This window comes from Salmo salar, chromosome ssa13 (genome assembly GCF_905237065.1).
Source record: "Salmo salar chromosome ssa13, Ssal_v3.1, whole genome shotgun sequence".
Taxonomy (NCBI): domain Eukaryota; kingdom Metazoa; phylum Chordata; class Actinopteri; order Salmoniformes; family Salmonidae; genus Salmo; species Salmo salar.
The window spans coordinates 14848016-14874668 of NC_059454.1; the positions used below are offsets into that span (position 1 = coordinate 14848016).

At 45.2% G+C, this 26653-nt stretch overlaps 1 protein-coding gene across 3 annotated transcripts in view; it reads left to right on the forward strand.

Annotated features, from left to right (window-relative positions):
- The first annotated feature begins 2294 nt into the window (after positions 1-2294).
- The window catches only part of si:dkey-32e6.6 (extracellular matrix protein 2), a 35454-nt gene continuing 11095 nt past the window's right edge, over positions 2295-26653 (forward strand). The window contains exons 1-8 of one of the 3 annotated variants that reach the window (XM_014134599.2): positions 2295-3024; positions 3205-3431; positions 4059-4268; positions 4367-4559; positions 13446-13498; positions 17139-17271; positions 17541-17698; positions 17814-17953. In XM_014134599.2, the coding sequence (XP_013990074.2) occupies positions 2688-3024; positions 3205-3431; positions 4059-4268; positions 4367-4559; positions 13446-13498; positions 17139-17271; positions 17541-17698; positions 17814-17953 (1451 nt within the window). In that variant the 5' untranslated portion in view covers positions 2295-2687. Of the gene's footprint in view, positions 3025-3204; positions 3432-4058; positions 4269-4366; positions 4560-13382; positions 13499-17138; positions 17272-17540; positions 17699-17813; positions 17954-26653 lie in introns of all 3 variants that reach the window. The other 2 variants (XM_014134597.2, XM_014134598.2) reach the window with 2 other exon arrangements.

The window sequence follows — 26653 nt, forward strand, 5'->3', positions numbered from 1 at the left end:
GGGTAGATGTAATATAAATGTCATATACTGGAAGGGGTTGGCACGGCTCAGATTGTCTGTCTCTGCCACACTGACTCTTGTCTGTGTCTACAACCCTGTTGTGGTAAGGACAGGAGTATGTGGAGCTACAGCAAGAGGGAGAATGTGGGAGGAGGGACACATTTTGATAGACATTGGAAAGGGAGGAGAAATAGGAGACAAAAATAAGAGACGTAAGAACAGGGTGAACTTTCTGGCTGGGGTGTCTTTGGGATTGGGCGCAATTAGGTGGTTGACTCATCAAAAACAAATACAAATGGAGGCAAGGAAACAAGAGAGGATAGGAGGAAAGTAGACAGTGAGGGGAGGGAGGATTGAGAGGAGGGCGGGAGGGAGGATTGAGAGGAGGGCGGGAGGGAGGGTTGAGAAGAGGGAGATGAGGTGAGAGGAAAGATTGGGAAGACTAGAGTTGTGGTTTACTGCATGTTCTTGTCAGACAGTCAAATTTAGGTTTGTTGTCTCCTGTCTCTCCAATGTTTACTCTGGTAAGTCACCTCAGGACAAGCATCTGTCTGTTTGAGTGTTTACTGTAAAAAGAACAACACCTCTGTCTGCTCCCAAATGGACCTTTTGGACTGGAGGTCTGGATGGCCTGAGATTGTCCCCCTCTCTGACGTTATAGGACTAGTTGTTAATGCACGCACACAACCACACGCACACACACACACACACACACACAAACATATGCACACATACACAAAAAACACAAAAATGCACTCATGCACACTCACTCACACACTAAATATGGGCATGTAGTGGCTGGGTTGGTTTTTGACCTGGGACTCCTCTCGAATATCATATAGGCTTTATTTTCACATTTGATATTTCTGTAAATTCACACCTTGTAACCCTGCATAGCTGTTGTCTGTGATATACAGTGTGGGATGAATATACACACATTGTAAGGATGCTTGTGTGTGTTGCTGAGGTTGTAACAGATGACGTCTGAGCAAGTGCCTGGCAATGACATATGCTAATATATATACAGTGTGTGTGTGTGTGTGTGTGTGTGTGTGTGTGTGTGTGTGTGTGTGTGTGTGTGTGTGTGTGTGTGTGTGTGTGTGTGTGTGTGTGTGTGTGTGTGTGTGTGTGTGTGTGTGTGTGTGTGTGGTGTGTGTATTTACTATGCAAACAGAGAATGGCAGTCAGCAAGTTTCACTCTGCAGTGTGAGGTTAGTCAACAGAAGTGGCACCTGCTTGGTTCAGTCAGTGTGTGTGTGTGTGTGTGTGCTGTATATATGCTGAGATTGTATAATGTGTGTGTTTGAGGGAGATGGAGTTTGTTAGCAATTGTATGTGTGTTACAGCCTTGACAAGGCAATTTTTCATTTTTAAAATGGTCTTACCTCTCTTCGTAGATACTGTAGATGCCAATGGAAGGAGGCCAGACAGGGGTGACTCCAACCAGAGCAGATACTGTCCTCTTTCTCTTATGGAGGCACAGATCCAGGATCAGTTTACTCGAAGAACGCAAAACTGACACAGGAGGTTGGTGGCACCTTAATTGGGGAGAATGGGCTCGTGGTAATGACTGGAATGGAATTAGTGGAATGGTAAAAAATACATCAAACACATGGTTTCCATGTGGTTAATGCCATTCCATTTGCTCCGTTCTGGACATTATTATGAGCCGTTCTCCCCTCAGCAGCCTCCTGTAAATACTGACCATAGATCGGAGTCTGAGGGCAGCTTCATCCTTACTCCCTATGTCGACCAGGAACACCCCACCAAACCAATTTGTCTATGACAGACAAAACAGCATGACAGACCACTGTCTCCTGCAAACACAAATTATGTCATCATCACCATTGTGTGTAAGATCATTTCTGACTATTTCCCTCCCTATTTCTCTTTCTAGTTGCCCCCCTTCCTGTCTCTCCCTCTCCCCACCTATTTCTCTCTCTCTCTCCACACCTCTCTCTCGCTCTCTCTCAATCTTCCACCTCTCTCACTCTCTCTCCCCACCCCTCTCTATCTATCTCCCCGCCTCGCTCTCTCCACCCAGGTGTTTGTTAGTTTAAGGCAATGAGGACAGGACTAGAGAGGGCAGGAGTGGGCAGGAGAGGACAGAAGAGGAAAGGAGAGGAGGGCAGAGGGCAGGAGAGGAGGGGTGATCTGTGTTTTCTGGAGAGATGAACGAAGGCCTTTGTTTAGAATGTGAGAACATACTTTTTCCCCCCTCTCTCTCTCACTCTCCCCACCTCTCTCTCTCTCCTCCCTGTGCCCTCCTCCTTCTCTATCCCCTCTTTTCTCACTCTCTATCCATTCTCACCTCTCACTTTTAGTTCTGCTGGTACAGTATCCTCTGGGGAGAGTGCTTAAAGAGTCGGGAGTCTCTTGGGAGTTCTGTCGTCCACGTCTCCTCTTCTGCTTCGCATCTTTATTCTTTGCCTGATTTTTGCTTCTGCGGGTGCTGCTATACTCAGGAAGATCTTTGTTACTTCTCTTTACTTCAAGACTGGACTGGAGGTGGTTTCAGAAACACAGCCCAGGTCTCAAAGTTTTTCCTTGTCGATAGTAATTTTTTTCTTGGACTATCCCAGTTAGTTTGTCTTAAACTATCCCAGTTAGTTTGTCTTGGACTAGTACAGTCTCCAATCCTGGGTTTTAGATTTGACCAGCCGTGGGCTCAGATCCAGAGACCTGACATGGCGATGCTGAGATTTTGGGTTCTGTGTCTGTGTGTGAGTGTTCTCAGTGTAGGCGTTCTAACTCTGATCCCCCAAAAACACGAGATAGAAAATGAGGTACAACACGACGTGGAACATGTGCATGGAACATGGACCATGGAACATGAAGCGAGGGAACCCGATAGAATCTATGCAGACACTCTAGCAACCCACCAACCTGCCACATACAGTCCTATAATGGACACACATGCCACAGTCCCAACTCTGACGGACATACCTCTTACAGAAACAACTGTGATAGGTACAGCTATTACGGAGTCAGATGTACCTGTGGTCGCCACATGTCTTTCATCAGGTGAGTCATTCTCTGTATGCCTCTTCTATGCATTCTCTGAGTGCTCTCTATAGTTGACATAGCTGTCCGTAAAAAGCCCCTTGCAATCCACCAAAACAGTGAGGATTTTAAGAGTCTAAATCCTTGAAATGTTCTTTATAAAATATATTTTAACCTTAATCTCTAATCCTAAAATCTAAGTGTCTCTCTCAGCCCTACCCCTCACCTCATTACCGAATGATGAAGAAGGCAGGGATCAGGGAAAAGGCAGGGAGGACGAGAATCCAAGAATTGAAGAGGAGGAGGAGAAGGGGAGAGTGGCGGATGAGCAGATGAGAAAGGACAGAGAGATGGAGGCGAGCAGAGGGAGGAGAGGAGTGACGGGAAGGAGACATGCAGCAACTGTAGAGGCCACTGCATACAGAGTGGTAGGTATACAGACCTCTTCAATTCACCTTTATTGACGCACCGTTTTTTGCATTGGATGCCTCTTAATCCACCGCATCCGCCGATGTAACATTTCCACATCTGCGATGAAAGGTGGCAGAGCTAGAGCGGTGTTTGTGAGACCATGAGACATCCCGAAAATCAGTCTTCTCACGAATACGTCTGTAGCGTCCGAACGGTTTGACCTACAAACTATTCTGACCACTCCATGGAAAGGAGACCCCCACAAGTGTCAGGGGACTCATCTGAAGTCGGTACAGTTGATGTGACAACTTCTGTTTGTAGCATCCAAACCATTTAGTCTACACTATGGTAAGGGGAGATTCTCACGAATATGGTGGTGTTCTCCGTTTTGCTCTATGACCTCCACACGTGTCACAGGACTTGTCTGAAGGTAACAGGTACTGGTTAAACATTTTTATGGAAGTATGAAGGTAGTTTTGTGCCAACCCCCCCAAACAAATTTGGGGATACCTAAAGGGGTCCTAAAATTCAAAATCAAATACCTAAAGGATTCATAGTATGACCATCTTAAAACAATTCCATGTGTCAGCTTAGAATTATTCATCCTTTTCTATTGGTTCTTCCTTTTCCCTCCCCTCATGCAGGCAGGTCTGGGGCGCCCCCTACCTGGCTGGAAGAAGCGAGGCACAAATGGGGGAGCTGAACAGGAAGGTGTTCTCAGGACCACCCTAAAGGAACTACACAGTGATAAGGACAGACTGATGGACACAGAGAAGGCAGAGGAAGAGGAAGATGAGGAGGAAGAAGAAGACGATGAAGATGAAGATGATTCTGAAGAGGAGGAAGAGGAGGAGGTACGGGATCGTAATGAACAGGATCCATTCATCAGGCAAAGCATGATGATGACAATAATGATGATTATGATTATGATCATTTTTATTTGTATTACTAGGAGGAAGAGGAAGAGGAGGAGGAAGAAGAGGGGACAGAGTCTCCCACCAATCAGACAGTAGCAAGGACCAGCTTCACAGAGTCTCTCCCAGGGACGTGTCAAACGTCTAACGGCCAAATCAGCTGCAGGGGTGTTGGCATGAATCACCTCCCAATCATCACCGACCTTGGGGTCACGACCCTGGACCTGGCAGGTGAGGAGGTGGGCGGGAGTAATATGAAATGAGTGTTGTAAAAGGTAATATGTACTGTATAAAATCATGTATTGTGTATCTATGACATTAGTGAGTGTGTATATTAGTGAGTATATTAGTGTGTATATATTAGTGTATATCAGTGAGTATATTAGTAAATATATTAGTATACAGTGTATATTAGTGAGTATATTAGTATGTCCAGTTGAAGTCAGAAGTTTACATACACTTAATTTGGAGTCATTAAAACTAGTTTTTCAACCATTCCACACATTTCTTGTTAACAAACTATAGTTTTGGCAAGTCGGTTAGGACATCTACTTTGTGCATGACACAAGTAATATTTCCAACAATTGTTTACAGACAGATTTAAAAAAAAAATTTTATTTCACCTTTATTTAACCAGGTAGGCTAGTTGAGAACAAGTTCTCAATTACAACTGCGACCTGGCCAAGATAAAGAATTCAGTGTGACACAAACAACACAGAGTAACAGATGGGATAAACAAACGTACAGTCAATAACACAATAGAAAAATCTATATACAGTGTATGTAAATGTAGTAAGATTAGGGAGGTAAGGCAATAAATAAGCCATAGTGGCGAAATAATTACAATTTAGCAATTAGCAACAGTGATAGGTGTGCAAGTAGAGATACTGGGGTGCAAAGGAGCAAAAAAATAACTAACATGGGAATGAGGTAGTTGGGTAGGCTATTTACAGATGGGCTGTGTACAGGTGCAATGATCGGTAAGCTGCTCTGACAGCTGATGCTTAAAGTTCGTGAGGGAGATAAGACTCCAGCTTCAGTGATTTTTGCAATTCGTTCCAGTCATTGGCAGCAGAGAACTGGAAGGAAAGGCGGCCAAAGGAGGAGTTGGCTATGGGGATGACCAGTGAAATTATCTGCTGGAGCGCGTGCTACGGGTGGGTGCTGCGATGGTGACCAGTGAGCTGAGATAAGGCGGGGCTTTACCTAGCAAAGACTTATAGATGACCTGGAGCCAGTGGGTTTGGCGACGAATATGAAGCGAAGACCAGCCAACAAGAGCATACGGGTCGCTGTGGTGGGTAGTATATGGGGCTTTGGTGACAAAACGGATGGAACTGTGATAGACTGCATCCAATTTGCTGAGTAGAGTGTTACATTTACATTTTACATTTAAGTCATTTAGCAGACGCTCTTATCCAGAGCGACTTACAAATTGGTGCATTCACCTTATAATATCCAGTGGAACAACCACTTTACAATAGTGCATCTAAATCTTTTAAGGGGGGGTTAGAAGGATTACTTTATCCTATCCCAGGTATTCCTTAAAGAGGTGGGGTTTCAGGTGTCTCCGGAAGGTGGTGATTGACTCCGCTGTCCTGGCGTCGTGAGGGAGCTTGTTCCACCATTGGGGTGCCAGATGGTGGAGGCTATTTTGTAAGGATCGGTAGGATAGTCAGTTTTATTAGGGTATATTTGGCAGCATGAGTGAAGAATGCTTTGTTGTGAAATAGTAAGCCAATTCTAGATTTAAGTTTGGATTGGAGATGCTTAATGTGAGTCTGGAAGGAAAGTTTACAGTTGTCGTGTCTTTGGCATCATTAAACTGAAGACTTATTTTGATCAAATAAATTCTCCGTAATTATTATTACGCGATTAAACTAACTTAATCATGTAAATAACTAGGAAGTCGGGGCACCAAGGAAAATATTCAGATTACAAAGCTATAATTTTCCTAATATAACTTTCAGATATTTTAATATCTGATCAATTAGTCTTCTAATTAATGAATTATTCTTTACCTCACGTTAGTCTCATTCCAAACTGAATCATCCATACATCAATTGTCTTAAATCATTTATTTACTAACTAAATAATCACAGAAATGCATAAACAAACAAACAGTAGATATAGTTACAAGGAAATGATAGCGGAGTTTCCCTAGTGGGATAAACTGGTATTGCTGCTTGGTGGACAAAAGGGAAGTGGGGGTCGACTGAGAAAGGCGGGAATTATGCAAATGAGTCACTACACACTTGATAATTATATTAATAGAAATGCTAATTCTTTGCACATGAACGCTCACTCATTTGGGAATAACTGCAATCAATATGTATTTACGCTCAGTGTGTCGTCACGTCTTTCTGTTGGAGAGTTCGTCTGATCGTCTCTCATGGTTAGAATGGATACTTCAGAGTCTCATTTCAGAAATGTTCTTGTAGAATAGATGTTTCGGCGGTTGTCGGTCTTCGCGTTCAATGGTACAGAATTCCTAGCTGCAGACTAGTAATTAGCATCAAAGATTTGTTCTTATTCTGTCGGTATCGATAGTCTCAGAGTTTAACCACGTGGTATGGTTAAGAATTCAGCAATCTACTAAAACCTTAGCCCTCTCAGTTATCGAGGTAAGCTGGTCTGAAGATGATTCTCCAGGTGGGGGTTATATTCGGAAGAGCAGAAAAGGCTGTCCCATGATGCCAGATCAATGTCTGTGCTCATGGGGCGGACCAATGACTTAGTTAACTTTAAAGGGAATTGGGTTCCCTTTCATTAAACAGTTTATAGTCACATTACATAATTTCACAAATAGTTTCATCTTTACTCATTCATTTTATACAACAATTAGATGCAAGCCTCATAACTGAGAGTCTTGTATAAACAGAGTTATGGTAATGTGGCTGTATTGTCTCTCATGAGTTTCACAAATATTAAACGAAATGGACCGGTCGTAGCTGGCTTCTTCCCCGACCGTGTACACCTTCTCCAAAACATGTACATTGTTCAGTTCTCAAGTTCTATGTTGGAGAAGAGGTTCCTTTGTTCTCCTGTGAAACCTTCTCTCTTTCTATACTGTCTGACCATGAGGAAGAGAGTCTCCTCCAGGAATTTACGACCTGAGATAACAGCAGCCTGGGTGTAGGCGAGAGAGAGAGGGGGAAGGCACGCTATACCCAAAGAGGGCCACGCCATGACACAGTCTAACCAGACACCAAGGTATATGTAGTTGTCCACATATTCTAAGTCAGAACCATCCAGAGTAGTGATGCTAGACGGGCGGGTGGGTGCGGGCAGCGATTGGTTGAAGAGTATGCATTTAGTTTTACTTGCATTTAAGAGCAGTTGGAGGCCACGGAAGGAGTGTGTATTTCACTTATAACTCACTCTATCACAATTCCAGTGGGTGTAAGGGTTGCGGAACTGGTGGCAGTGAAGTCAGACACAGGAGAGCAGAAATAGGTAAGGAGAGGAGGAGAGAACAAGGAGAGGAAAAGACTTCGGTGGAAGTCGTGACAGTACCCCCCCGACGCGCGGCTCCAGGGACGACCTGGAGGGCGAGGTGCAGGGCGATCCGGACGGAGACGGTGGAACTCCCGCAGCATTGAAGGGTCCAACACGTCCTCCACCGGAACCCAGCATTTCTCCTCCGGACCGTACCCCTCCCAGTCCATGAGGTACTGAAGGCCCCTCGGCCGACGTCTCGAATCCAGTATGGATCGAACGGAGTACGCCGGGGCCCCCTCGATGTCCAGAGGGGGCGGAGGAACCTCCCGCACCTCAGACTCCTGGAGTGGGCCAGCCACCAATGGCCTGAGGAGAGACACATGGAACAAGGGGTTAATACGGTAATCGGGGGGAAGTTGTAACCTGTAACTCACCTCGTTCAGTCTCCTCAGGACTTTAAACGGCCCCACAAACCGCGGACCCAGCTTTCAGCAGGGCAGGCGGAGGGGCAGGTTTTGGGTCGAGAGCCAGACCCGGTCCTCCGGTGCGAACACCGGGGCCTCACTGCGATGACGGTCTGCACTGGCTTTCTGGCTTAGCACGGCACGCTGAAGGTAAACATGGGCAGCGTCCCATGTTTCCTTCGCGCGCCGGAACCAGTCATCCACCGCAGGAGCCTCGGTCTGACTCTGATGCCAAGGAGCCAGAACCGACTGATACCCCAGTACGCACTGGAAGGGGGAGAGGTTAGTGGAGGAGTGGCGAAGCGAGTTCTGGGCCATCTCTGCCCAGGGCACAAACGCTGCCCACTCCCCCGGACGGTCCTGGTAATAAGACCTCAGAAACCTAACCACGTCCTGGTTTACTCTCTCCATCTGCCCGTTACTCTTGGGGTGAAAACCTGAGGTAAGGCGGATCGAGACCCCCAGATGTTCCATGAACGCTCTCCAGACCCTCGAAGTGAACTGGGGACCCCGATCAGACACTATCTCCTCAGGCACCCCGAGTGCCGGAAGACATGTGTAAACAAGGCCTCCGCAGTCTGTAGGGCCGTAGGGAGACCGGCAGCGGGAGGAGACAGCAGGACTTAGAGAAACGATCCACAACGACCAGGATCGTGGTGTTTCCCTGTGATGGGTGGAGATCGGTCAGGAAATCGATCGACAGATGTGACCATGGCCGCTGTGGAACGGGTAAGGGGTGTAGCTTACCTCTGGGCAGGTGCCTAGGAGCCTTACACCGGGTGCACACCGAACAGGAGGCCAAAAGTGGGCCACCAGTACTTCCCACTCAGACAGTGCACCGTCCGACCGATGCCTGGATGACCAGAGGAGGGTGATGTGTGGGCCCAATAGATCAGCCGGTCACGGACAGCAGACAGAATGTACAGATGCCCAGCGGGACACTGGAGGGGAGCAGGCTCTGCACGCAACACCTGCTCAATGTCCGCGTCCAGCTCGCACACTACCGGTGCCACCAGGCAGGAGGGTGAAAACAAAACGATGAAAAACATGGCCACCTTGCCTGGTGAGGGTTCAGTCTCCTCACCGCCCGGATGTACTCCAGATTGCGGTGGTCAGGAGAAAAGGGTGTTTAGCCCCCTCAAGCCAATGTCTCCACGCCTTCAAAGCCTTGACGACAGCCAACAGCTCCCGGTTCCCCACGTCATAGTTTCGCTCCGCCGGGCTGAGCTTTCTCAAGAAGAAGGCACAGGGGCGGAGCTTCGGTGGCGTACCGGAGCGCTGAGAGAGCACGGCTCCTATCCCAGCCTCGGACGCGTCCACCTCCACTATGAATGCCAAAGAGGGATCCGGATGGGCCAGCACGGGAGCCGAGGTAAACCAAGGTGACCAAAGGCCCTGTCTGCCTCAGCCGACCGTGGCGATAAGAGGTAGCGGGTAACTGTACCTCATAGTTATCTGATTAATGCCTCGATAGTCAATACACGGGCACAGACCTCCCTCCTTCTTCTTCACAAAAAAGTAACTCGAGGAGGCGGGGGATGTGGAGGACCGAATGTACCCCTGACGCAGGGATTCGGAGACATATGTTTCCATAGCCACCATCTCCGCCTGTGACAGAGGATACATTTTTTTAAAAACATTTTAGTCATTTAGCAGACGCTCTTATCCAGAGCGACTTACAGTAGTGAAGGCATACATTTCATTTCATTTCATGCATTTTTTTGTACTGGCCCCTCCGTGGAAATCAAACCCACAACCCTGGCGTTGCACACACCATGCTGGGGTTGCAAACACCATGCTCTACCAACTGAGCCACAGGGAAGGCTGACTCCTGGGAAGTGCAGCTTCTACCAGGAGATTTATCGCACAATCCCCTCATCGATGGGGTGGTAATTGAGTCGCCTTCTTTTTGGAGAAGGGGAGAGCTAAATCGCCATATTCGGGGGGAATGCGCACGGTGGAGACCTGGTCTGGACTTTCCACCGTAGAAGCACCTACGGAAACCCCTAAAACACCTCCCCGAGCATTCTCGCAACCACCCCGTGAGAGCCCTCCGTTGCCATGAAACAGTGGGGTCATGACAAGCTAACCAGGGTAGGCCTAGCACCACGGGAAACGCAGGAGAGTCAATGAGAAAGAGACTGATTCTCTCCGTGTGACCCCCCTGCGTCACCATGCCCAGAGGAGCGGTGGCCTCCCTAATCAACCCTGACCCTAAGGGTCGACTATCTAAGGTGTAAACTGGGTAGGGCATAGCCACAGGAACGATGGGGATCCCTAAACTATGGGCAAATGATCTGTCAATAAAATTCCCAGCCGCGCCCGAATCAACGAACACCTTATGCTGGGAATGCGGGCAAAACTCAGGAAAAGTGACAAACAAAAACATGTGTGCAACAGAGGGCTCTGGGTGAGAATGGTGCCTTCTCACCTGGGGTGACGCCAGAGTGCCCTGCCTGCTGCTTCGACCCCTAGAGGAACCAACCCGGCACCAACTGGCAGTGTGACCTCTTGCGGCCACAGATGGTGCACGAGACGGAACCTCCTCCGGTCTCCCTGAGCGCAGCACCTCCCAACTCCATGGGCATCAGAGCGGTGGTGTTGGGGGATGGAACCAACAGACCCCAATCTGGACGTCCGCGGGTAGCCAGCAGGTTATCCAGCCGAATGGACAGGTCCACCAGCTGGTTGAAGGTGAGGGTGGTGTCCCTGCAGGCCAACTCTCGACGGACGTCCTCGCGCAAACTGCAGTGATAGTGATCAATCAGGGCCCTGTCGTTCCATCCCGCTCCGGAGGCCAGGGTCCGAAAGTCCAAAGCAAACTCCTGTACACTCCTCGTCCCCTGCCGTAGGTGGAAAAGACGTTCTCCCGCCGCTCTGCCCTCAGGCGGGTGGTCAAAGACCGCCCGGAAACGACGGGTGAACTCCTCAAAGTGGTCCAGCACCGCATCTCCTTCCACCCACACGGCGTTGGCCCACTCCAGGGCTTTCCCCGAGAGGCAGGAGATGAGGGCGGACACCCTCTCACGGCCCGAAGGAGCCGGGTGGAAGGTTGCCAGGTATAACTCCAACTGCAGCTGCAGGTATAACTGCCAGGTATAACTCCAACTGCAGTTCCAGTGGCGAATCCCATTGGAACTGGGTGCAGGGGGAGTGAGTAGTGGAGACCCCTGTTGTGCTGGGAGAGGCGCTGGAGGAACTCCCTGTCTCTCCCAGTGGTCCATGGTTTGGACAACGCGGTCCATGGCGGCGCCGAGATGGTGGATCATCGCCTCTTGCTCCAGGACGCGCTCCTCGACCCCTATACCAGGGGCACCTGCTCCTGCTGACTCCATATGGGTGGTGTGGAATTCTATAAGGGTTGCGGAACTGGTGGCAGTGAAGTCAGACGCAGGAGAGCAGAAATAAGTAATAGCCGGAGCAGTTTAATTTCAAAACCAACGGCAATAAAAAAATGAACCTACATGGGTACAAAACCCGACACGCACCAGTAACATCGTGCACCAGCACTTACAAACAAACAATTCCACACAAGGACATGGGGGGGAACAGAAGGTTAAATACACAACACAAATCATTTTAGAACATTTTTGACATGCGTTTTTCTGGATTTTTTTGGGTTGTTATTCTGTCTCTCACTGTTCAAATAAACCTACCATTAAAATTATAGACTGATCATTTCTTTGTCAGTGGGCAAACGTACAAAATCAGCAGGGGATCAAATACTTTTTTCTCTCACTGTACTTCCAAAGTTGTGGCAAAATGGCTTAAGGACAACAAAGTCAAGATATGGGAGTGGCTATCACAAAGCCCTGACCTCAATCCTATATAAAACTTGTGGGCAGAACTGAAAAAGTGTGTGCGAGCAAGGAGGACTACAAACCTGACTCAGTTACACCAGCTCTGTCAGGAGCAATGGGCCAAATTCACCCATTTTATTGTGGGAAGGTTGTGTAATGCTACCCAAAAAGTTTGACCCAAGTTAAACAATTTAAAGGCAATGCTACCAAATACTATTTGAGTGTATGTAAACTTCTGACCCACTGGGAATGTGATGAAAGAAATAAAACCTGAAATAAATCATTCACTCTACTATTTTTAAAAGGTAAAGCGCCGCCTTATCTCAGCTCACTGGTCACGATAACAACACTCACCAATAGTACGCGCTCCAGCAGGTATATCTCACTGGTCATCCCCAAAGCCAACACCTCTTTGGCCGCCTTTCCTTCCAGTTCTCTGCTGCCAATGATTGGAACGAATTATAAAATAAATAAAAAAATATTGCTGAAGCTGGAGACTTATATTTCCCTCACTAACTTTAAACATCAGCTATCCGAGAAGCTAACCGATCGCTGCAGCTGTACATAGCCCATCTGTAAATAGCCCATCCAATCTACTTACCTCATCCCCACATTGTTTTATTTACTTTTCTGCTCTTTTGCACACCAGTATTTCTACTTGCACATCATCATCTGCACATCTATCACTGCAGTGTTAATTTGCTAAATTGTAATTACTTCCTACTATGGCCTATTTATTGCCTTACCTCCTCACGCCATTTGCACACACTGTATGTAGACTTTCTTTTTTTTCTATTGTGTTATTGACTGTACGCTTGTTTATTCCATGTGTAACTCTGTGTTGTTGTTTGTGTCGCACTGCTTTGCTTTATCTTGGCCAAGTCGCAGTTGTAAATGAGAACTTGTTCTCAACTGGCCTACCTGGTTAAATAAAGGTGATATAAAAAATTAAATAAATAAATAATTCTGACATTTCACATTCTTAAAATAAAGTGGTGATCCTAACTGACCTAAGACAGGGAATTTTTGCTAGGATTAAATGTGAGGAATTGTGAAAAAATGAGTTTGGCTAAGGTGTATTTAAACTTCCGACTTCAACTGTATATTAGTGTATATATTAGTGAGTATATTAATGTATATGTCAGTGTGTATATTAGTGTGCATATTGGTGTATATGTCACTGTGTATATGTCAGTGTGTATATTAGTGTATATATTAGTGTGTATATTACTGTATATGTCAGTGTATATATTAGAGTGTAAATGTCAGTGTGTATATTAGTGTATATATTAGTGAGTATATTATTGTAAATGTTAGTGTGATTTTACCTCTATATGTGTGTCTGACAGAGAACAACATCAGTCTTATTGCCTCGCGGGGTTTCTCTGGTCTTCCCAACCTGGAGAGTATAGATCTGAGCAAAAACCGACTGGATGACGACTCACTCAGCCACCACCTCTTCTCTGTAAGTCTCACCAGGTTTCCACCCCTACCATGTTGTTTGAAAGACCTGCTGGAGAGTAAGGGTTGGGGGTTTGAGATCTCTAGATGCATCTGCTAAATGACCAGGGCAGTCCTGCATGAGTCAGCACATTCCTATAATAGTAGCTGGTGACTGGCTGACAGTAACTGAGTCAGTATACTCTATAATAGCAGCTGGTATCTGGCTGACAGTAACTCAGTCAGTATACTCTATAATAGCAGCTGATAACTGGCTGACAGTAACTGAGTCAGTATACTCTATAATAGCAGCTGATAACTGGCTGACAGTAACTGAGTCAGTATACTCCATAATAGCAGCTGATAACTGGCTGACAGTAACTGAGTCAGTATACTCTATAATAGCAGCTGGTAACTGGCTGACAGTAGCTGAGTCAGTATACTCTATAATAGCAGCTGGTAACTGGCTGACAGTAACTGAGTCAGTATACTCTATAATAGCAGCTGATAACTGGCTGACAGTAGCTGAGTCAGTATACTCTATAATAGCAGCTGTTAACTGGTTGACAGTAACTGAGTCAGTATACTCTATAATAGCAGCTGGTATCTGGCTGACAGTAACTGAGTCAGTATACTCTATAATAGCAGCTGGTAACTGGCTGACAGACTACAGCAGGAGCACACTCTGGTGTATTGGCTCCTCTTACAGCTTTTCACAATCTCTTACACACTTAAAACTGGTACTTGAGGCACTCTCAGTGAAACCATTAACTCATGTACGTTATCTTCATACCAAGTCTGCAAAACTGTCTGTAAAACACACTTATCGCAAAACACTAAAACACAGTTATTTACATTAGACACATCATTCAAAACTAACAGGTCTTGTGTTTCGTTTGGAAAACACTGCCATTCAAAATGTCACACTCATTTACCGATTACCTACACCCAGTGCTCACATGTGAAAACACTTATAGCTCATTTCTTCACTAAGAAATCAGAGCTTGAGCACTATAAATAGGCTTCAGGTTAGGTTCTTGGTTTGGACAACAATGGAGGCCAATATTGGAGAGTTAGAGGAGTGAGGGTAAGAGGGGGACGAGAACGAGGACAACGACAAGGACGAGGAGGAGGACAACGAGGAGGTGGAGGAAGAGGAGGGGGACACGGAGGAGGACAACGAGGAGGTGGAGGAAGAGGAGGAGGACAAGGAGGAGGACACGGAGGAGGAGGACACGGAGGAGGACAATGAGGAGGTGGAGGAAGAGGAGGAGGACACGGAGGAGGACAACGAGGAGGAGGACACGGAGGACGACAACGAGGAGGCGGAGGAAGAGGAGGAGGACACGGAGGAGGACAATGAGGAGTGGAGGAAGAGGAGGAGGACACGGAGGAGGACAACGAGGAGGAGGACACGGAGGACGACAACGAGGAGGCGGAGGAAGAGGAGGAAGACAAGGATGAGGAGGGGGAAGAGGACGAGGAGTGGGACAAGGAAGAGGAGGAAGGAAAACAATCACAGATGAGATCCGGGCCACTTTGGTTGATCATGTGGTCAACCATGGTTTGAGTTTCAGGGAGGCTGGGCAGAGGGTCCAGCCTAACTTGAGCTACTACACTGCAGCTAGTATCATCCGGACATTTTGAAATGAGAACAGGCAAGTAAACCTACCCTCTATACCATGTTACTGTACTTGCAGCACTTGCAGCACATGCACTACAGTAACATTTCATTTCATACCGAAATAAATCTTGCACCCTAACCATTCACATCATGTTTTTGCAGAATTGCTAGACGATCCTTCAATGGAGGAAGAAACCGGCTGTTCAGAGCAGGAACAACACATAGTGAATATGGTCATTTCACACACATTATCACTGACACCACATTATCACTGACAACACATTATCACTGACAACACATTATCACTGACAACACAACATTCAGTAACATAAATAGGGTTAGTTTATCCTCAATGGGCCGTCTCCTGAAACGCCATCAGTCATATGAAGCAGCTCTACAGAGTACCATTTGAGAGAAATTCTGACAGAGTGAAACAACTGCGCTATGAATACGTACAAGTAAGCTATACTATCCTGTCATTGGTGCTGTATTCCAGTGTATTGTGCTGCATATTGACTGCTCTATGTCTATTCATACTGTCATACAATAATGTTTTGTCTTGTCTGTTTCAGAGAGTTATGGAACTAGATACTGCTGCAGAGCATCATGATTTAGTCTACATTGATGAGGTCGGCTTTAACGTAGCCAAAACAAGATGCAGGGGAAGAAACCTCAAACTGCAGGGGAAGAAACACTGCGCCATCGCCAATGTCCCTGGACAGCGTCGCGGCAACATCACAATGTGTGCAGCCATTAGTCAGAACAGTGTCCTTGATCATCTTGCCACTCTTGGTCCTGACAATACTGCCCACATTATCACCTTCCTTGACACCCTGCATAATATCCTCATTCCCAATGACCAGAGGAATGGGCCAGAGTAGTCCAGATTTGTTGTCATCTGGGACAACGTAAGTTTCCACCGGGCTGCTCAGGTCCGCAATTGGTTAATTGACCATCCACAAGCTTTGACGCTCAACCTGCCACCATATTCTCCATTTCTAAACCCAATAGAAGAGTTATTTTTAGCGTGGCGTTGGAAGGTATGTGATCGGCAACCTCACCAACGCATACCCCTTCTCCAGGCGATGGAGGAGGCCTGTGGTGACAGATGAGGGGACATGCCAGGGCTGGATATGCCACTCCAGACTCTACTTCCCCCGCTGTTTAGCCAGAGAGATCACTTGTGATGTTGAGGTGCTGTGGCCAGACCCAAATAGGAGACAGGATGCACCTATTTGTTTATCTTCTACTGTATTTGTTTTGTCTGTTACTGTTCATCCCGAAATATGGATGAAAATACAATGTTTTGAGAAAGAAAATATTCCCCCCCCCCACCTTGCATGTCTGTTTATAGCGTAAATATATACTGAATATGCATACATACTGTATATATTTGTGCACATACATGTACGTGTAAGTGATATGACAAACTGTTGTGGACTCCACTGCACACTGAACATGCAAAAGACAAGAGTAATGTTTTACATTTGTCACATCCGTGTGTAGTTGGCATGTATAAGTGCTAATCATTTGGTTTGTGTGTAGAGTTTTGATGCAAAAACACCATTTTGGTAAGTGTTTGGTTTTGCAAGAGATGTGTGATGTTTTGCAGGTGTGTGTGTTTTGGGGTTGTGTGTAGAGTCTAGAGAAAAGGAGCCATAGTTTCAGAAATTGCGTAAGCAATTGTCAAAAACTGTAAGAGATCAGCTAAGTGTGTGTGTGTGTGTGTGTGTGTGTACACATGTTGAAGTGAAATATAGTACATGACTACAGCCAATGGGATTGAGATGAAGAGATTATTTTAAGAATGAATGATTTCATGATATCCGTTCATCCAGTAATGACAGAGGCGGGAGGAACAGGGCAGAGTTACTGGGAGAGTGACACAGCTCACTGCTTTCACTGGGTACAGATCAACCAGACCAGACCAATACATGCGCTAAATAAAGATCAGGGTCAAGCTAGATTTCCAGAAAATGACCATTTTTAACAGTAATCTAAACCGTTTTTTCTCCTCTTCTTTTTCTGTACTCCCTGGTAGAATCTGACCCGGCTGAGGAGGCTTAACCTAGATGATAACCAGCTGACACGGATCCCACTGCTGCCACCGTCACTGGAGGAGCTCAAGATGAATGACAACAAGATCACCAGACTCACCCCCTACAGCTTCAAAGGTGTGTGTTTGAGAGAGGTCGAAGGTTGATTTAATCCCCCATATATAACACACACACACACACTTCTTTGTGACAGTCATAAGTATCACTTTGTGTATGTGTGTATGTCTGTGTGCGTGTGTTTGTGTGTGTATGTCTGTGTGCGTGTGTTTGTTTGTGTTTATCTGTCTTTGTGTGTGTGTGTGTGTGTGTGTGTGTGTGTGTGTGTGTGTGTGTGTGTGTGTGTGTGTGTGTGTGTGTGTGTGTGTGTGTGTTTGTGTGTCCCCCAGGTCTGTTCCATCTGTTGTCTCTGGAGCTAGAGGAGAACCTTTTCCATGACGGCAACATGTCCCCTTTGACCTTCAAGCCGCTGAGGAGGGTCCAGTACCTGCGCTTGGACACGAACAGGTTCCGCTCCCTCCCCCTCGGCCTGCCCCGCTCCCTACAGGTCAGTCTCCTCATCACCATCCAGAACATTCTTACAATACATTCTTGTGTGTTTCTATATTATGTGTGTCTAAATATCTGTGTGTGTGTGTGTGTGTGTGTGTGTGTGTGCGTAGGAGCTGAGGATGCGTGATAACCAGTTACAGGAGGTACCAGAGGGGGTTCTGAGTGAATTGGCCAAACTGAGAGTTTTAGACCTTAGTCACAACCTGCTGCATGAGGGCAGCATCTCAAACCGGGCCTGGGTCAAACTAACGTGAGTTCAATTAAGAAATTCATTAAGAAAAGAATCAATCAATCCATTCACCCACCTATCCAAAAATGAATTAATGCCAGATCATATGACACGAAAAGCATAATACCGGCTTTATTTCAGAATTTTAAAAGTTATATATCTTAAACTTGATTGCTGACATGCAAAACACTTTGGGACTATATCAACAATTGATTAATGAAACAAACACCATTTGTTATAGAATGGCTTGTAGTACCTACATCACCCCCCGGAGGGTGTACTGTGCTTGAGAATCAGCACCTCAGATTTTCCTGATTCGTTCTGTTTGATGTAAAATCATTACTCTCCTGCTTGTGCTGATGTACACACACACGTGTGTGTGTGTGTGTATGTGTGTGAATTCCTGCTGTTTAGTCAGATAAGCATGTATACAGTACACAGGGTTCAAACCTGTCATTATTATCTTGACAGCCACACACACACACACACACACACACACACACACACACACACACACACACACACACACACACACACACACACACACACACACACACACACACACACACACACACACACACACACACACACACACGTGAGTCCGATAGACTGTGACAACTGACCCTGTGTACTCAGGAGAACAAATATGTGATGAAGGGAAGGAGGAAGGAAAGGGTGTTTTGTGTGTGTGTGTGTGTGTGTGTGTGTGTGTCTTGTTTAAATATAGTGAATTCCAGTGGGTTTATCCCTTGCTCCGTGGGATCCTTGCGAACCACAGCAAGAGCTTCGGGACAAAAAATACACACAGAGAGGAGAGAGAGAAAGAAAGGGTGTGTGAGAGTGGTGTTGAGGAAAAGAAGGTAGAAAGGAAAAAGGCAGCAAGAAAATGGATGAGAAGAGAACAGAAGGGAGGAGGATGAAGAGAGCAGAAGGGAGGAGGATGAAGAAAGGCAGAGAGAAACTGTGTGTTTGCATAAGTGTTGCCAAAGTACCCGTAATGTAAAACAGATAAACCTATCAGGCACTTCCTGGATGCCTATTGACTGTCTGTAGCTTGAGGGCGCATGGGTTAATAAGGTCAGGGGTTAATTGGGTAGGGCACCTACTGTAGGTAGGGGTTAGTAGGGATCAGAGGTTAGATACATGGTTAGAGTTCTGGCCATCTGACAGGTTTATGAATGTAAATGAAGGCCAGGCCCGACTAATACAACTCGCATTAGTGTGGCAAGCAGGGCTCTGTTGAGAGAGGGAGAGACTTGTGTGTCTGGCGATAATTAGTGCACAATATCCTAAGGAAGACGACTTTTCTCACACCTTGTAATGTAATCCATACTGACAGAATGCTTGGAGACTGATTTTCCCACTTTGCTCCACAATGTTTTCATTGAGTGGAGTCAGTATTTCACCCAAGTCTGGGGGTCAGAGGTGAGGGTTGTGTATATGAGTTTGTGCCAGGGTTGGGGTCAATTCCATTTAAATTCAGAAAGTAAACCAAATTCCAATTCCAAATGTTTCTTATTGAAAATAATTGGAATTGGAATTTCCGTGTACTTCCTGAATTGAATTGAAATGGAATTGACCCCAACCCTGATTTGCTCCTGAGACTGCCTGGGCTTTAGGTCGTTCTGTTCTCCCACATAAACTGAGCTTTGTGTCTGTCAGGGGATGTGTTTGTGTGTGTATGTGCATGTGCATGTGTGCCATTGTGTGTGTGTTTGTGTGTTTGTGTGCGTGCGTGTATGTGTGTAAAATATTACTTTTCTTGGCAATCTTTTTCTAATTTCCCCTCCTGAGCTTAGTGGATAAAGAAGAGTATTTCTGTATTAAAGCTTCTCTTTCATTCACCACAGTTCTTTCACCTCTGTCTGGGTCTCAGTCTGTCTTTTGTTTCACTCTTCCTCTCTCTTTCTCTTCTCTCTTCCTTTCTGTCTCTCTGTCTCTCTCCATGTCTCTGTTTCTCTCCATGTCTCTGTTTCTCTCCATGTCTCTGTCCCTCTCCATGTCTCTGTCCCTCTCCATGTCTCTGTCCCTCTCCATGTCTCTGTCTCTCTCCATGTCTCTGTCTCTCTCCATGTCTCTGTCCCTCTCCATGTCTCTGTCCCTCTCCATGTCTCTGTCCCTCTCCATGTCTCTGTCCCTCTCCATGTCTCTGTCCCTCTCCATGTCTCTGTCCCTCTCCATGTCTCTGTCCCTCTCCATGTATCTGTCTCTCTCCATGTCTCTGTCCCTCTCCATGTCTCTGTCCCTCTCCATGTATCTGTCTCTCTCCATGTCTCTGTCTCTCTCCATGTCTCTGTCTTGCTCTAAGTCTCGCTCTACATCTCTCCCAATTTAATTCAATTCAAGGAAGCAACTGTTAACATTGCCAAAGCAAATGCAGTTGATAATAAACAAAAGTGAGATAAAAAATCTAAATTAACAGCAAACATTACACTCACAGAAGTTCCAAAAGAGTAAAGACATTACAAGTCTCATGTTGTGCAAATACAGTGTTGTAACGATGTGCGAATAGTTAAAGTACAAAATGGAAAATAAATTAACATAAATATGGGTTGTATTTACAATGGTGTTTGTTCTTCACTGGTTTCCCTTTTATTGTGGCAACAGGTCACAAATCTTGCTGCTGTGATGGCACACTGTGGTATTTTCATTTTTTTTGTGGATCTGTGTATTCTGAGGGAAATATGTGTCTCTAATATGGTCATACATTTGGCAGGAGGTTACGAAGTGCAACTCAGTTTCCACCTCATTTTGTGGGCAGTGTGCACATAGCCTGTCTTCTTTTGAGAGCCAGGTCTGCCTACGGCGGCCTTTCTCAATAGCAAAGCTATGCTCACTGAGTCTGTACATAGTCAAAGTTTTCCTTAAGTTTGGGTCAGTCACAGTGGTCAGGTATTCTGCCTCTGTGTACTCTCTGTTTAGGGCCAAATAGCATTCTAGTTTGCTCTGTTTTTTTGTATTTTTTCCCCAATGTGTCCAATGTAATTTTTTTTTGTGTATCTTTTTGTTTTCTCATGATTTGGTTGGGTCTAATTGTGTTGCTGTCCTGGGGCTCTGTGGGGTCTGTTTGTGTTTGTGAACAGAGCCCCAGGACCAGCTTGCTTAGGGGACACTTCTCCAGGTTCATGTCTCTGTAGGTGATGGCTTTGTTATGGAAGGTTTGGGAATCGCTTCCTTTTAGGTGGTTGTAGAATTTAACGGCTTTTTTCTGGATTTTGGTAATTAGCCCGTATCGGCGTAATTCTGCTCTGCATCCATTATTTGTTGTTTTACATTGTACAGAGAGGATATTTTTACAGATTTCTGCATGCAGAGTCTCAATTTGGTGTTTGTCCCATTTTGTGAATTCCTGGTTGGTGAGCAGACCCCAGACCTCACAACCATAAAGGGCAATGGGTTCTATATCTGATTCAAGTATTTTTTGCCATATCCTAATTGGTATGTCGAATTTGATGTTCCTTTTGATGGCATAGAAGGCCCTTTTTGCCTTGTCTCTCATCTCATTCACAGCTTTGTGGAAGTTACCTGTGGCGCTGATGTTTAGGCCGAGGTTTGTATAGTTTTTTGTGTGCTCTAGTGCAACGGTGTCTAGATGGAATTTGTATTTCTGGTCCTGGCGACTGGGCCTTTTTTGGAACACCATTATTTTTGACTTTCTTTCTTTCTTTCTCTCTCTATTTCTCTTTCCCTCTTTCTTTCTCTTTCCCGTTCTCGCTCTCTCTCTTTCTTTTTCTCTCTCTTCCTTTCATCTGTATCTGTCTTTCACTCTCTCTCTCCCTCTGTTTCTCTCTCTGTGTCTCTCCTAACACCTCCATTATAACTACCATCCACTACCATTATTTATTTGTGTTTTCTCTGTGTGTATGTGACACACAGCTCCTAAGTTTGCCTGTGTGCATATACAGTAGGTGTGTAATGTAACCAGGCCCCTGCAGTAACGTACTATTATCCAGGCATAAATCCTGTTGCTGTGAAATTAGCCATTCCTCCTCTAGGGCACAACTCCCTCTGCTCACTTTCATCTTAACGCATGTGCACACACACAAACACACAGACTTTAATATTTCTCTCTCCTTTGGAACCTGTCAGTCTAAATCACCAACCATCTAAATAACCCTGCAGTCTCTAATGTTTAACGTTCTATGATGTACTGTTGTATCTTGTGTTTTATGTGTAATGTAAGTGCCTTAATGTGTTTGGACCCCAGGAAGATTGGCAGCAGCTCATGGGAATCCCTAATACATACAAATAAATACAATATATCCTCACCACCTACCCCCTTAAATACCTCCATAAACTACAGCTACAGACGTTACTGAGGCCATAGAAGCTCTTAGCAGTTATCATAGCCGTAGGCTGAGCCAGGTTGGACGAAGAGTCTGGTTCCAATAATAAGAGTGCTAATCAGAGGAATCCATCCACTCTGTGTGTGTGTGTGTGTGTGTGTGTGTGTGTGTGTGTGTGTGTGTGTGTGTGTGTGTGTGTGTGTGTGTGTGTGTGTGTGTGTGTGTGTGTGTGTGTGTGTGTGTGTGTGTGTGTGTGTGTGTGTGTGTGTATGTTACATATTGTACACCTACTAAAAGGTGAGCCATGGTTATCCCCGAAGGCTTGCTGTCTTCACATAACATAACTCATTCTGTGAGAGTGTGTGTTTTGGCCACTGTGTTTTACATTGTGTACAGTTCATGAGTGTGTATGTTTGTTTGTGTGATTGTGTGTTTATGTAAGTTATTATCAAGTTTTAGTGTGGTTAATGTTGCTGGCCTGGTTAGTAAGGTTATCCTGGTTAGTGTGGTTATCCTGGTTAGTGTGGCTGGCCTGGTTAGTGTGGTTATCCTGGTTAGTGTTGCTGGCCTGGTTAGTATGGTTATCCTGGTTAGTATTATTATCCTGGTTAGTGTGGTTAGTGTTGCTGGCCTGGTTAGTATGGTTATCCTGGTTAGTATTATTATCCTGGTTAGTGTGGTTAGTGTTGCTGGTCTGGTTAGTAAGGTTATCCTGGTTAGTATGGTTATCCTGGTTAGTGTTGCTGGCCTGGTTAGTAAGGTTATCCTGATTAGTATTATTATCCTGGTTAGTGTGGTTAGTGTTGCTGGCCTGGTTAGTAAGGTTATGCTGGTTAGTATGGTTATCCTGGTTAGTGTGGTTAGTGTTGCTGGCCTGGTTAGTAAGGTTATCCTGGTTAGTGTGGTTATCCTGGTTAGTGTGGTTAGTGTTGCTGGCCTGGTTAGTAAGGTTATGCTGGTTAGTATGGTTATCCTGGTTAGTGTTGCTGGCCTGGTTAGTAAGGTTATCCTGGTTAGTGTGGTTATCCTGGTTAGTGTTGCTGGCCTGGTTGGTAAGGTTATCCTGGTTAGTATGGTTATCCTGGTTAGTGTGGTTAGTGTTGCTGGCCTGGTTAGTATGGTTATCCTGGTTAGTCTGGTTAGTGTGCATTGTTCCCCCTACGCTACGCTACGCGCGTGCTTGTGCGTGCAGTAGCCCCGAGACTGCAGCGCGGCTCCCCCAGGACAGCAGCAGAAGAAATATCACCCCATGGAGAGAAAGACGAGCTTGAACTTCACTCAACTTTTTCGAGATTTCCCTGTTAGTTAACGCCATCAACGTTTCCCTTTACTGTGGCAATTGTGATCGAATCAACGCAATATTAGTCACTTTTAATGCAACATACCGAAACCAAACGAACTATGCAAGACTTAGTATGCAAAACGAATTATGCAAGACATTTTTTTTGTAGACAGAACACATCGGAGTAGACTTCTATTGCATTGACACAGCATGACTCAGCCATACTTTACCCAGACCGGTGCATCATAACCAGTCAGAGCTGCAGTAGACCTACACTACCATTCAAAAGTTTGGGGTCCCTTAGAAATGTCTTTGTTTTTGAAAGAAAAGCAATAAAAAAATTGTCCATTAAAACAACATAAAATGTATCAGAAATACAGTGTAGACATTGTTAATGTTGTAAATCGCTATTGTAGCTGGAAACGGCAGATTTTTTGGGGGAATATCTACATAGCCATACAGAGGCCCATTATCAGCAACCATCACTCCTGTGTTCCAATGGCACATTGTGTTAGCTAATCCAAGTTTATAATTTTAAAAGGCTAATTGATCATTAGAAAACCCTTTTGAAATTATGTTAGCACAGCTGAAAATGGTTGTTCTGATTAAAGAAGCAATACAACTGGCCTTCTTTAGACAAGTTGAATATCTGGAGCATCAGCATTACCAAATAGGGGTATCTTCTGTATACCACCCCTACCTTGTCACAAAACAACTGATTGGCTCAAACGCATTACGAAGGAAAGAAATTCCACAAATTAACTTTTAACAAAGCACACCTGTTAATTGAAATGCATTCCAGTTGACTACCTCATAAAGCTGGTTGAGAGAATTGCAAGAATGTACAAAACTTTCATCAAGGCAAAGAGTGGCTACTTTGAAGAATCTCAAATATATATTGATTTGTTCAACAATTTTGGTTACTACATGATTCCATATGTGTTATTTCATAGTTTTGATGTCTTCGCTATTATTGTAGAAAGTAGTAAAAATAAAGAAAACCCTGGAATGAGAAGGTGTGTCCAAACTTTTGAATGGTACTGTGTGGATCTGTGCCATTTACTTTGAACTGGACTGTGTTTACAGCATGAGCGGTCGTGAGTAGATATGCTTGTTTTGAGATCAAAGCGAGAGCTGCATGTAGCTACGTGTGCACATTTTGTTCATATCCTTTAATAGTTAGTGAGTTAGTAGCCCAGTTATAGATCATTTGTAGTCAGCAATGGAGAAATTATTGCTTCCTACAAGAGCACACAATGTGTACATTTCTAGACATCTGAAAAGAAAGTCAGGAGCTTTTTTTGTCTTAAAAGGGGCAGTGTTGTATTTTGAGACAGGCTTGAATAAGCTAAGTAGCCAATAGGCAGAAGGTAGCATGATTTGTCTGATTCTCTGTAATAATGGTATGGAATAATAATGCATTTTATTTTGTAAAGTAGTTTCTTGCATCATGTTTTGTTTATTCTAAGGTCTTCGAAAGCCAAGTTAACAAACCGATTACCGACCATTTCGAATCCCACCGTACCTTCTCCGCTATGCAATCTGGTTTCAGAGCTGGTCATGGGTGCACCTCAGCCACGCTCAAGGTCCTAAACGACATCATAACCGCCATCGATAAGAGACATTACTGTGCAGCCGTATTCATCGACCTGGCTAAGGCTTTCGACTCTGTCAATCACCACATTCTTATTGGCAGACTCGACAGCCTTGGTTTCTCAAATGATTGCCTCGCCTGGTTTACCAACTACTTCTCTGATAGAGTTCAGTTTGTCAAATAGGAGGGCCTGTTGTCCGGACCTCTGGCAGTCTCTATGGGTGTGCCACAGGGTTCAATTCTCGGGCCGACTCTCTTCTCTGTATACATCAATGATGTTGCTCTTGCTTCTGGTGATTCTCTGATCCACCTCTACGCAGACGACACCATTCTGTATACTTCTGGCCCCTCTTTGGACACTGTGTTAACTAACCTCCAGACGAGCTTCAATGCCATACAACTCTCCTTCCGTGGCCTCCAACTGCTCTTAAAACGCAAGTAAAACTAAATGCATGCTATCCAAATCGATCACTGCCCGCACCTGCTCGCCTGTCCAGCATCACTACTCTGGACGGCTCTGACTTAGAATACGTGAACAACTACAAATACCTGGGTGTCTGGTTAGACTGTAAACTCTCCTTCTAGACTCACATTAAGCATCTCCAATCCAAAATTAAATCTAGAATTGGCTTCCTATATCGCAACAAAGCATCCTTCACTCATGCTGCCAAACATACCCTCGTAACACTGACCATCCTCCCGATCCTCGACTTCGGTGATGTCATCTATAAAATAGCCTCCAACACTCTACTCAACAAACTAGATGCAGTCTATCACAGTGCCATCCGTTTGTCACCAAAGCCCCATACACTACCCACCATTGCGACCTGTACGCTCTCGTTGGTTGGCCCTCGCTTCATACTCGTCGCCAAACCCACTGGCTACAGGTTATCTACAAGTCTCTGCTAGGTAAAGCCCTGCCTTATCTCAGCTCACTGGTCACCATAGCAGCACCCACTTGTAGCACGCGCTCCAGCAGGTATATCTCACTGGTCACCCCCAAAGCCAATTCCTCCTTTGGTCGTCTTTCCTTCCAGTTCTCTGCTGCCAATGACTGGAACGAACTGCAAAAATCTCTGAAGCTGGAGACTCATATCTCCCTCACTAGCTTTAAGCACCAGCTGTCAGAGCAGCTCACAGATCACTGCACCTGTACATAGCCCATCTGTAAACAGCCCATCTATCTACCTACCTCATCCCCATACTGTATTTATTTATTTATCTTGCTCCTTTGCACCCCAGTATCTCTACTTGCACATTCATCTTCTGCACATCTACCATTCCAGTGTTTAATTGCTATATTGTAATTACTTCGCCACCATGGCCTATTTATTGCCTTAACTTACCTCATTTGCACTCACTGTATATAGACTTTTTGTTTTCTTTTGTTCTACTGTATTATTGACTGTATGTTTTGTTTATTCCATGTGTAACTCTGTGTTGTTGTATATGTTGAATTGCTATGCTTTGTCTTGGCCAGGTCGCAGTTGCAAATGAGAACTTGTTCTCAACTAGCCTACCTGGTTAAATAAAGGTGAAAAAGAAATAAAAAGACAACA